Source organism: Glandiceps talaboti, chromosome 23, assembly GCF_964340395.1.
Source record: "Glandiceps talaboti chromosome 23, keGlaTala1.1, whole genome shotgun sequence".
NCBI classification, from domain to species: domain Eukaryota; kingdom Metazoa; phylum Hemichordata; class Enteropneusta; family Spengelidae; genus Glandiceps; species Glandiceps talaboti.
The window spans coordinates 15,763,799-15,777,894 of NC_135571.1; the positions used below are offsets into that span (position 1 = coordinate 15,763,799).

General features: G+C 35.5%; 1 protein-coding gene across 4 annotated transcripts in view; it reads right to left on the reverse strand.

Annotated features, from left to right (window-relative positions):
- The window catches only part of LOC144452577 (synaptotagmin-1-like), a 69,439-nt gene that overhangs the window by 30,225 nt on the left and 25,118 nt on the right, over positions 1–14,096 (reverse strand). For all 4 annotated transcript variants that reach the window (XM_078143691.1, XM_078143690.1, XM_078143688.1 and 1 more), the window contains exon 2: positions 3,910–4,052. In XM_078143691.1, the coding sequence (XP_077999817.1) occupies positions 3,910–4,024 (115 nt within the window). In that variant the 5' untranslated portion in view covers positions 4,025–4,052. The remainder of the gene's footprint in view (positions 1–3,909; positions 4,053–14,096) is intronic.

Below are 14,096 nucleotides of genomic sequence, written 5' to 3' on the forward strand. Positions count from 1 at the left end.
TGCAAACAATCCAGCGATCTGAGTCAGTTTCAAGTTTGTCCTGAAAATGGCCGATGTGGAAAATATTCTGTGTACCTCCTGATCTTCGTTGAGCTAAATGACATGATGACTGTTTGAAAGCTATAGAATGAACAAGTCATTGAGAATGACATCGCCCCTGCTATGATTGGGTTTTAAGGAACTGGCAGTTTATGTTGTCATTTTCTTGATATCACTATTCTGATCACGCAACAACACTTGTGAACCTAAATCAAACAGACTTAGATATGTTGTGTCTGCTCGTTGGACATGGGACATGCCTACTCTTCAAGATGATGTGATGGAATAAACCATTCAACAATAAAAGATGGGTCGGGTACAGGGGGGGGGGGGGGCTGTTCAAGCATGTCTGAGTAATGGCTTTGGACATGAACACTGCGCCAACAAAATCGCTGCCAAGCAGCCATATCAGATTGTATCACGACGAAAATGGATATGCACATGTATGTCATAGAACACTGTCCTAATACTTTGAATGAGATCTGTTCAAGCATGTCTGAGTTATGGCTTTGGACATGTAAATTCGCAAACAAAATGGCTGTCAGGCAGCCATATTGGATCGTATCACGACGAAAATAGATATGCATTTTTATGTCATAGAACACTGTCCTGATACCAACTTTGAATGAGATCTGTTCAAGCATGTCTGAGTTATGGCTTTGGACATGGAATATTTGCAAACAAAATGGCTGCTAGTTGGCCATATTGGATCGTATCATGACAACAATGAATATGCATATGTATGTCATAGAAACTATCCTAATACCAACTTTGAATGAGATCTGTTCAAGCATGTCTGAGTTATGACTTTGGACAGGGAAGATTTGCAAACATAATGGCTGCTAGGCAGCCATATTGGATCGTATCATGAAACAAATTGATGTGCATATGTATGCTATTGTATGTTACCCCTGTACCAAGTTTGAAAAAAATCAGTCCAGGCATCTCCAAGAAACAGCTCTGGACGGACGGATGGAACCCAATCCATAAGTCCCTGTCCTGGACTTCGTCTGGCGGGGACTAATGACAAGTTTGAAACAAGTCATTGAGAATGACATACTCCCCGCTATGATTGGGTTTTAAGGAACTGGCAGTTTATGTTGTAATTTTCTTGATATCACTACTCTGATCACGCAACAACACTTGTGAACCTAAATCAAACAGACATAGATATGTTGTGTCTGCTCGTTGGACATGGAACATGCCTACTCATGTTGTGTCTCCTCGTTGGACATTGGACATGCCTACTATTCAAGATAACATGATGGAATAAACCATTCAACAATAAAGGATGGGTCGGGTACAGGGGGGGGGGGACCTGTTCAAGCATGTCTGAGTTATGGCTTTGGACATGAAAACTGCGCTAACAAAATTGCTGCCAGGCAGCCATATCGGATTGTATCACGACGAAAATGAATATGCACATGTATTTCATAGAACACTGTCCTAATACCAACTTTGAATGAGATCTGTTCAAGCATGCCTGAGTTATGGCTTTGGACATGGAAAATTCGCAAACAAAATGGCTGCCAGGCAGCCATATCAGATTGTATCACGACAAAAATGGATATGCACATGTATGTCATAGAACACTGTCCTAATACCAACTTTGAATGAGATCTGTTCAAGCATGTCTGAGTTATGGCTTTGGACATGAAAAATTTGCAAACAAAATGGCTGCCAGTCAGCCATATCAGATTGTATCACAACGAAAATGGATATGCACATGTATGTCATAGAACACTGTCCTAATACCAACTTTGAATGAGATCTGTTCAAGCATATCTGAGTTATGGCTTTAGATTGGAAAATTCACAAACAAAATGGCTGCTAGGCGGCCATATTGGATTGTATCACGACAACAATGAATATGCACATGTATATCATAGAACACTGTCCTGATACTAACTTTGAATGTGATCTGTTAAAGCATGTCTGAGTTATGGCTTTGGACAGGTAAAATTTGCAAACATAATGGCTGCTAGGCGGCCATATTGGATCGTATCATGAAACAAACTGACATGCATATGTATGCCATTGTATGATGCCCCTGTACCAAGTTTGAAAAAAAATCGGTCCTGGCATCTCCAAGAAATGGCCCTGGATGGACGGATGGAATCCAATCAATAAGTCCCTGTCCTGGACTTCGTCCAGCAAGGACTAAAAAGTATGCGTGAATGTGATTCGCATGAAGTTTGACATTAGTAGCCTCTTTACCAAGATATTTGGTTTTCCAAAATGGCGACCATGAGATCGTAGCGAAACTGCGAGAGAAGTAAATTGTTTTGCCCTGTTTGTTGAAAAAATATTCAATTCTTTTTTTTTCGTCAAAACTTGCAAGGGGTGCGAAGAATTTACAAGAGGGTGTTGCACCCCTCTTACCTTGTTCAGGGAGAAAACCTGGGAGACACTGTGGTTTTTAGAATTCTACAATCTGATCAAAATCTGATGTGGTGAATACTGCTCGATTTTCTTATTTACCTCTATTAACTGAGGAATCTATATACAGTACCATTGCATAATACATGTATATAGGTATTTTGTTGAAGTGTTACTTTTCTAAACAGCACTCCTAGCGACCAAACTTTGTGATATTTTGTTTTACTATTCTAAACAGCACTCCTAGTGATAAAACTTTGTGATCTTTTGTTTTACTATTCTGCTATTCTAAACAGCACTCCGAGTGATAAAACTTTGTGATCTTTTGTTTTACTATTCTGCTATTCTAAACAGCCCTCCTTATGAATTCCTACTAGTGACCAAAATGAGCTGCGCTTGTACACTGCATATTTACAGCATACAATATCTCCTAAATTCGAGATTTTCTTAACTTATGAATATTAGTGACAAGAATCAGAAGTGACAAAACTTGGCGCAAGGTAGGTTTTACCATGGGTACATTTCTGTTTAGTTTTGTAGCTCTACAGTCATACCTTAGACTTTGGTAGAATGTCAACATCTCCATACTGGACAGCTCTTTGAAAGTGCTGATTTCCAGCTTGTTAGATTTAATCATTTGTCAGATACAACCACTCAAAATGCCATGTGTGGAAAATTACTTTGCTTTTGTCTCTAGATCATCAAGCGATATTTTGATATTTTGATATTTTGTTTTACTATTCTAAACAGCACTCCTAGTGATAAAACTTTGTGATCTTTTGTTTTACTATTCTGCTATTCTAAACAGCACTCCGAGTGATAAAACTTTGTGATCTTTTGTTTTACTATTCTGCTATTCTAAACAGCACTCCGAGTGATAAAACTTTGTGATCTTTTGTTTTACTATTCTGCTATTCTAAACAGCACTCCTAGTGATAAAACTTTGTGATCTTTTGTTTTACTATTCTGCTATTCTAAACAGCCCTCCTTATGAATTCCTACTAGTGACCAAAATGAGCTGCGCTTGTACACTGCATATTTACAGCATACAATATCTCCTAAATTCGAGATTTTCTTAACTTATGAATATTAGTGACAAGAATCAGAAGTGACAAAACTTGGCGCAAGGTAGGTTTTACCATGGGTACATTTCTGTTTAGTTTTGTAGCTCTACAGTCATACCTTAGACTTTGGTAGAATGTCAACATCTCCATACTGGACAGCTCTTTGAAAGTGCTGATTTCCAGCTTGTTAGATTTAATCATTTGTCAGATACAACCACTCAAAATGCCATGTGTGGAAAATTACTTTGCTTTTGTCTCTAGATCATCAAGCAAGTATTCTTTCATTTGACTGCTTCTATAGCTGTATTTTTGAAGTTCAAGTATATATTTTTTGTATGGTGACAGTACGGAAAGATAAACAAACAGAAAGACAGACGTCGAGAATCTCCTAAGCTCCCCTTTCAGGAGCTAAAATTAAGAAGTTTACCTGTAGTGCCACCCCCTTCTGTACCAGTGTCACCACCAGCATCACTGGCATCAGCTGCTGTGACTGCTTCCTGTAACCGCCGTATTAAATATCCATCTGTCATGATGAATGGCATTACAGAGACAGAAATGTGAAGTTGTGACCTGGAGAGAGAAAATGGAACACATCATATCACTATAGTACTAGTTCTAGTACTTGATTTAGTTTGTTGTTGGGTGTAAATTGGACACTTCTCACATCTTACATCTACATTTATCAAACATTCGTTTTGTGATAAACACCCATTTGAACAAATACAGTCTTAAGTTTGCAAACAAATGTTGGGTGTAAACAAAAAGTCATTTTGCAAACAAATGTTGGGTGTACACAAAAAGTCAAGTAACAATGCCTCAGGCTCAAAAGCTGAATTAGGAAGTTATCTAAGTCATTAGAGAAATCTGTAAACAAATGATAAATTATGAAAACAGATTAAGAAATAGAGAATGCAGTAACCTTGTACAGTGTGCTTTCACCTCAGAAAAGAAAAGTCATGGTAACACATGGACAGCCTTTGTCAAGAAGCATGCGAGAACTGATATAACAAATCTTAGTACCCAATATTGAAAAAACATTTATATCGATATTATTTGGATACGAACGATTGAAAAAACATTTATATCCATAGTATTTGGATACCAACGACTGAAAAATATTTATATTTATAGTATTTGGATAACAACGATATAGTATTTGGATACCAACGATTGAAAAATATTTATATTGATAGTATTTGGATACCAACGATTGAAAAATATTTATATCGATAGTATTTGGATACCAACGATATAGTATTTGGATACCAACGATTGAAAAATATTTATATCCATAGTATTTGGATACCAACGATTGAAAAATATTTATATCCATAGTATTTGGATACCACTAATTGAAAAATATTTATATTGATAGTATTTGGATACCAACGATTGAAAAATATTTATATCCATAGTATTTGGATACCAACGATTGAAAAATATTTATATCCATAGTATTTGGATACCACTAATTGAAAAATATTTATATTGATAGTATTTGGATACCAACGATTGAAAAATATTTATATCCATAGTATTTGGATACCACTAATTGAAAAATATTTATATTGATAGTATTTGGATACCAACGATTGAAAAATATTTATATCCATAGTATTTGGATACCACTAATTGAAAAATATTTATATTGATAGTATTTGGATACCAACGATTGAAAAAAAATCTATGCAATTCAGAATCTTTTCTGTTGGACAACAATCAGAACCTGGCAATTGGATTTCCTGGATTTCCTTCTTTGTGGATTTTGGGTAGCAGGTTAAAATTGCACAATCTTTGTATAGGGGAATGACATTCCATACTTTTTTCCGTAATACAATGTAAGTCCATGGCTGTCTACAGGTTGCTTCTATACTTTGATACAGTCTGTAACCTCCAAGACGAGTTTGTAGAATTTCTTTTTACGTTGTTGTATGTCTGACATTACACCTTGATTTCAAACTGGTTGTTTTTAAATTGATAACACTGAATTGAATATATTCTATCTTCCCTGTATCTCATCTTGTGGAGTTTTGTCACTTCCTGTCACCCATGCATTTGAGTTGTACATGTACATGTAGTAGTAATTCAGTAGTATACAGTCTACACTCATTTTCATTTCTATACTTTCATCATAAAAAATATAATATATGTAGTGAACCAGATTTAAACTGAATGCCTCCCGTAAGGGAATCACTAATTATGCAAATAACTCATTAAACTAAAAAAACTATGGTAACAGGCTTTGTTTTTTGAACAAGCGTGCTTTCTTACATTAATGTATGTAAGAGTGTATGATTTCTGCTTAATAAATGAATATCGCTCATTATTCAAAATACTCATTAAAGGAAAAAGTTGCAATTGTAGCAACAAACTTCATAGGACAGGTGGCACGGTGCGTATTATTATGGTTGATGTACGTATCGTATTATATGAAATTTGAAGCTTGCATTTTTAAGATACAACCTAGTTACCTAAAATCATTAATTATGCAAATTTTAATATTAAATTAAAATTAAAACTAAGCTATATAAAAGATTTTATAGGACATATCCACTTTGTTACGGTTAACGTATGTACTAAATTGTATTGAAATTGAAGTATGCAGTCTTAAGATATAGCCTAATTACCGAAAATCATTAATTATGCAAATTATTCATTAACACTGTAAGGTACATCAACTAACTTTATAGGACATACATAATTTGTTATGGTTAATGTATGTACTGAATTGTATTGAAATTGAAGTATGCAGTCGTAAGATGTAGCCTAATTACCAAGAATCATTAATTATGCAAATTATTCATTAACACTGAAAGGTACACCAACAAGCTTTACAGGACATATGTGATTGTTATGGTTAACGTGTGTACTGAATTATATTGATATTGAAGTATGTATTCTTAAGATATAGCCTAATTACCGAAAATCATTAATTATGCAAATTATTCATTAACACTGTACGGTGCATCAACAAACTTGATAGGACATGTGTTTTCTTATGGTTAACGTATGTACTAAATTATGTTGAATTTGAAGTATGTATTCTTAAGATATAGCCTAATTACCAAAAATAATTAATTATGCAATTTATTCATTAACGCTGTAAGATACATCAACGAATTTTATAGGACAAATGTATGTTGTTATGTTTAACCAATATACTAAATTATATTGAAATTGAAGTATGCAGTCTTAACATGTTGCGTAATTAGTTGATTTCATTAATATGCAAATTTCTCTAATTAAACATTAACAGATCTGGCTCAAAACCTAATCAGGTCTAGCTATTACCCTAAAGATTATATATCCCAAATTTCATTACAATTGAGCCAGCCGATTTTTAGAAAATGATGACACAGACAGACAGACACACACACAGACACACATTCCCCTTTTAATACCTCCCACACCCTTACGGGAGGTAAAAAATATACAATAAAAAGTGGTGTCCCTGAATTACATGTATGTGAAGGTAAAAACTTAGGATAACTCAAAATTGATGCACTTTTGGAAAATTCACATATTTTTTTTTTTGCTTTGATTGCGTTGCGCAAATACTTTGTATAGGCAGTTCTTAAATAGTTATTCATGTGATCACAAAAAGTGCTTCATTCAAACATTTCATGAAATATCAATACACACTTTGTACTTTGTTTCTGTTGGCAATATACATGTATACATATGTGTCTGTCTTTCACTTGTAACCTACAGTGAGTATATTATTTTTGATATTACTAATTCAAGATTGAATGAGAAAAAACACAGGGTCCAATACTACATATGTTAACCTTTTCTGAAGTGAGGTGTACAAGATTATTTTATTTTCCCATGATGATTGCACCAGTGTAACACTTTAACATGGTGTGCTCCAATCAGCAATATTTTATTTCTAAATCCAGAAAAACTGTCTGTAAGATTTTTTTTTTATTGTCAGGTCTATTCAGATTTGTTTATGATAAAAAGATATTTTCAATTTTTTTATTTATTTTTTTTTTTTTTGGTGGTGGTGGGGTGGGGGTTATAAAACATGATTTTTTTGTATAAAAAACAGTGCCATTGGCATTGTAGCATAACTGTACAGTTTTTAAAAAAAATGTTTTGCCATATGCTGATCCATGCTTGGGATAGGTGTTCATTTGCTGAATGATTATCCATATATTCATTTGTCTATTTATCCCTGTTATCTTTGCAATATATGTCAGTGTTTCCTCTGGGTCAAAAATTTACTAGCAATTTGGCTAATTTGCCTCAAAATTTATTAGCCAAACCAAACTTTCAATTAGCCAAACTTTTGCGATAAAAATGAACCTATATAAATAAAGACAATGACGCAAACTTGTATGTTTTTACTGTTTATTTACATACATTTTTCATGTCATGTTGGCAAATGTACGGTTCTCATCTTTGATTTGAAGTTGTAGCACCAAACATCGAGGTTTTAATCAGTTCTCATTGTAACTATTTTCTAAATCTCAGTGTGACCTGTGAAATTTGAATATGACCCATCGTATGCATAATATTTCAACAGTTTCATGTGCCCCATGACCATTTCCTGACGTGGAGAGAGCACGTCTTGGGTACATGTAGTTCAGAAACTATGCGATGTTATCATTACTTATCCACGTGATTGGTTACTTATTAACAGGCGTGGTGCGAAAGGGTTTCCATCGATAGAACGGCCATTACGGCAAAAGCATCTTCCCTCATGAGTGAAGCAATGATCAAATGGACCACATCATTGGACAGTCTATGCTGAAAACTTCACTTAGATAAATTCAAACTGCCACTTCACCATTTCATTCTCACTAAAACTTAAACTTTTTCTTTTTGAGCTTCGTTACTAGATCGAACGCATTATGTGAATTTACCGTTCACTACACCATGCTCTTTGTCTGGTTCGCATGTTATAGTGTATCGTTCAAGAATAAACGAATATCTTCGTGTATTACGAGTTAACAGTTCTCCTGCATGGTGGAAGGGCCCGGTAATAAAGACGACTCGTCTTCCATTGCACCTTGCATGTGACGAACTACTTCATCAAATTTTACAAGCATGGATCGCATGATCAGATGCTGAATGTATTACACAATGGAACTTACAAGTTTGTTGGATGGGACGTTATGTGCATTGCTGATGTAACAATTTTATGGTTTATTTAACTTTTGAGGGACGCACAATGTGTACAATTCCTTCTAAATGTAATACGGATATTCTATGTTGCGACAAAAAAACCACAAGCATTACGCATAGATTTTCTGGTGCCCTATTCTAAATTGGCTTTGCAAGTTTGGCTAATTGTATCAAAAATATTCTCGCCAAATGCAGATTTTATTCGCATTTTGCGATTTGGCGAGTGGGCAGCGGAAACACTGTATGTGATCACTTGGCTGTTGCTATGGGTGTGGTCTTGATGCCAGGCACATTTGCATATATTTTTTGAATGTTTATTCATTTGTCTATTTATCCCTGTTATCTTTGCAAAATATGTGATCATTTGGCTGTTGCTATGGGCGTGGTCATGTTGCTAGGCATATTTACATACATTTTTTAATGGTTATTCATTTGTCTATCAATTCCTATTGTTATCTTTGCAATATACGTGATTATTTGGTTGTTGTTATAGTATAGGCGTGGTCTTGTTGCTAGGCAAGTTCCATACATTTTTTGGATGTTTATTCAATTGTCTATTCATCCCCATGGTTATCTTTGTGAAATACACCACCGATTGGCTGTTGCTATGGGTATGGTCTTGTTGCTAGGCAAATTTACATACATTTTTGGAATGTTCATTCAATTATCTATTAATCCAGGGGTGAACAAATCCACTGGTCCGAAGTCCAGGACCAGTGATTTTTTGGGGCGGACCACACAAATTTGACCTTGTCTGGTTCATCTGACCAGTACCTTAAACTGTAAATAACCATGTTAAAAAGTAGGAACAACTGAATGTGAACAAACAAGAAATACAATCGCGATGGAGCTAAAACTACAAATGTACACACCTTGCATGACCTTTCTATGGGTCATGAAGTATAATCAGCAATATGCATATGCGCTATAGAGGTATAGCCTGGTGGAGGGTCTATGGTATAGTGTATTGTTCAAGTGAATAGGAAATTGATGTCTGTTAGAATAGGAGGGACATGAACTTTGACAGTTGAATGGCTGGTGGTGTGTGAATACATCATAGTAGCGGCCTTACATTGTAGTTTATTTCACTGAATCAACAACAATGTGAAACCCATAATCACAGGAGATAACACTCAACAGCCATGTGGCTCATATCATTACTAATAGGGACATATCTGTTTAGGGACACAACAATTAGGAAGACGAGAATAATAATTTCATTGTATAATAATTCAAATATATCAAATGAAACATTTTATTTGCTATCATTCTGTCATAAAGGCGCTTCAAATGATTTATAGTAGAACCCCTTTCATGAAATGAAGTCTTCCAAATGACGCACAAACTTCATGATGTCCTGTAGAAGTTACCAAGTTTGTCCACTGAGCAAGTGGAATAACAAAGGTTTCATCATTTTTGCCAACCTCAGTTACTTCCATGATAGCAATCACTGACTGTCATCTTGGTTTTTCCAATGACTTACAAGTTACATGGGTTGATGATACCAGTCCCCCTGCATTGCTTTCTGCCACAGACATCTAGTTAGTTGTCCGTGTTTCTGCAATATGCTGGTCATGAACAATTGACTTCGAATCACAAATGTGTGCACATGTGTGTTGATTTCCTGGATCTGAAGTTTCAAACAAATGTATTTGACTGCATAACAGAAAATCGCTGGGAGGAATTCCAAGCACAAAAATATTTTTTTAAAAACAAAGTCACAAAAAAAAAACCAAAAAAAAAAAAAAAAAACCAAAAAAAAAAAAACCATAGGACTTCATTGTCCACACTACCTCTCAAATAAGCTAACATTTCTCAAGTACATTTGCTGTGTGGCTACCCATCTCGTAAATAATTTAGACCCTATCTGAAATGTGAGTGGCTGGACAACACGGACAATGGTCAATCTTTTGAGCTATGGATTTATAGGAAAACAAAACCACGACGAACACTTTTTTCCAATGTTCTTGTCGCATATTTCTGTCAAATTTCTCATCCTTCGTCAAGGTTTTTCATTTCGTCAATGCCTCAAAAACAAGTCATTGAGAATGACATAGTCCCCGCTATGATTGGGTTTTAAGGAATTATCACTACTCTGATCACACAACAACACTTGTGAACCTAAATCAAACAGACTTAGATATGTTGTGTCTGCTTGTTGGACATGGAACATGCCTACAACAATAAAGGATGGGTCGGGTATGGGGGATCGTATCACGAAGAAAATGGATATGCACATGTATGTCATGGAACACTGTCCAACATTGAATAAGATCTGTTCAAGCATGTCTGAGTTATGGCTTTGCACATAGAAAAATCGCAAACAAAATGGCTGCCAGGCGGCCATATTGGATTGTATCACAACAACAATGAATATGCACATGTATGTCATAGAACACTGTCCTAATACCAACTTTGAATGAGATCTGTTCAAGCATGTCTGAGTTATGGCTTTGGACATGGAAAATTTGCAAACAAAATGGCTGCTAGGTGGCCATATTGGATCGTATCTTGACAACAATGAATGTGCACATGTATGTCATAGAACACTGTCCTAATACCAACTTTGAATGAGATCTGTTCAAGCGTGTCCGAGTTAATTATGGCTTTGGACATGGAAAATTTGCAAACAAAATGGCTGCTAGGCAGCCATATTGGATCGTATCACGACAAAAATGGATATGCACATGTATGTCATAGAACACTGTCCTAACACCAACTTTGAATGAGATCTGGTCAAGCGTGTCTGAGTTAATTATGGCTTTGGACATGGAAAATTTGCAAACAAAATGGCTGCCAGGCAGCCATATTGGATCGTATCACGATGAAAATGGATATGCACATGTATGTCATAGAACACTGTCCTAATACCAACTTTGAATGAGATCTGTTCAAACATGTCTGAGTTATGGCTTTGGACATGGAAAATTTGCAAACAAAATGGCTGCCAGGCGGCCATATTGGATCGTATCTTGACAACAATGAATGTGCACATGTATGCCATAGAACACTGTCCTAATACCAACTTTGAATGAGATCTGTTCAAGCATGTCTGAGTTATGGCTTTTGACAGGGAAAATTTGCAAACAAAATGGCTGCTAGGCGGCCATATTGGATTGTATCATGAAACAAATTGACGTGCATATGTATGCCATAGTATGTTGCCCCTGTACCAAGTTTGAAAAAAAATTGGTTCAGGCATCTCCAAGAAACGACCCTGGACGAACGGACGCACGGAACCCAATCCATAAGTCCCCGTCCCGGACTTAGTCCGACGAGGACTAAAAAATCGGTCCAGGCATCTCCAAGAAACGGCTGCGGACGGACGGACGGACGGACGGACGGAAGGACAGACGGACGGACGGACAGACGGATCCCAATCCATAAGTCCCCGTCCCGGACTTCGGCGGGGACTAATAACCATTACAAATAGAATAGAATTGTCAATTGACTGAAACCAAGCATGTCAACTTTATATTTATTATTATAAATTGGGTATTGTTCAACTAAAAGTGGTGTACGTTTTAATATACATATTCATAGGCAAGATTTAATGTTTCACATTAGCGGGACCTGGGACCACTGATTCTTTCAGCAGGACCACTGGATTTTTTAAGGCACTGGTCCGGGGACCACCATTTCACAAAATGATAATCCCTGTTATCTTTGCAATATATGTGATGAATTGGCTGTTGCTATGGGCGTTGTCTTGTTGCTAGGTAAATTTACATACATTTTTTGAATGCTTATTCAATTGTCTCCCAGTGGTTATCTTTGTGAAATACTTCACCGTTTGGATGTTGCTATGGGCGCAGTCTTGTTGCTAGGCACATTTGCAAACATATTTTGAATGCTTAGACACCCCTAAGAATGTTCCCATCAAATTTCAGACCAATCTACCCAATAGTTTTTTAGTTAGTTTTTTGACCATTTATATGAACATGTTTTAATCATAGCGTCTAAGATTTAATTCAGCCGTGCTAAAAACAGATGTTAATCTTTACGCCATTGACACTGACATGTGAATTAGCCCATGAAAGATTTAATGATTTCATTGCATCAATAAAACAAGAATCTTTCATTTCCAGGCTGAAATCAAAGCATTTTGTAATACAACAAATCACAATTTGAAACGTAAAATGCACATTTCTGATGCGATTATTTTCATTTGAACAATTTCCCAACACACTCACATGCACACAGACAGACACTTAGCGATGACTATAGCACTACTGCACCTCAGTTCAGTTGTGCTAAAAATAACAACAAAAACAAGCCTTGAGAGAGGACAGCCACCCAACTGTAATGCTTTTGGGCAAAGGTATTACATAGATTTGAATGGTGTCTCTAGTGTACTATGTAACAAAACTTCATACAGTATACATGTATGTATACATGTATATTTAGGGACCAATTTGATATTTCACTTTAATATAAAAGTCAAGCCAAAGGTTAAAATATAAAAAGAAAGATTACATACATTTGTACATTTGCTTTATGTATATAAACTCTGCCAGGTTTGGCTCAAATCCAATGATGCATGTCAGAGATATGAGGGTGAACACATGTAGAGACAGTGGGGCAGAACCCAATGTAATACTATATAATAGTCCCCAACGGCAGTGTCCATTGGGGACTAATGATATATAAGCACTTACATGTACATTTGTATGAGTGCGTATGATAAAGAAAAGAATTTCCAAAACCCATTCTTGTTTACTTTCAGACTACATTTTTAGGATGACAGAGATATTATCCTGCTTGCCTTCTGTGTTTCTGTTGACTTTGTCCACTGAGTACTACACACATCAGTCTACTTCCAGTGGCCATATGGATGAGGATTCTGTATTTATTTTGTTTGGACTTTTTATTTATTAATTAATTAATTTTGTCATGGCTTCCTACTTGAACAAATCAATGTGAAACAACACAGACCAAATCTGTGCTTGTAACTCAATAGTATACAATGCTAAAATCTAAAAATAAATGTGTAAAAACTTTGTTATTGTATTTATGTTAAAGTAGGAAGCCATGATAAAATTATTTCATAAATTAAAAATCCAAAATGAATACTCAGTCCTCATCCATATGGCCAGTTGTAAGTAGAAAACGCCAAAGCACTTGAAATATTTTCACCTTGAACTCCAGTTTCAATTTTATCTTTGTTTTGATTTATAAGACAGAGACAAGGACTCATTTAATACACGTACTGCAGATAATTAAATGTTCATATCTTTGGTGAAGGATGGCAAAGTACTCTGTATTTAAACTAAGGTTAATATATCTACATGTATACAACTAGTCACAATTTAAACTAAGGTTACTCTATACAACTAGTCACAATTTAAACTAAGGTTACTCTATACAACTAGTCACAATTTAAACTAAAGTTACTCTATACAACTAGTCACAATTTAAACTAAGGTTACTCTATACAACTAGTCACAATTTAAACTAAGGTTACTCTATACAACTAGTCACAAT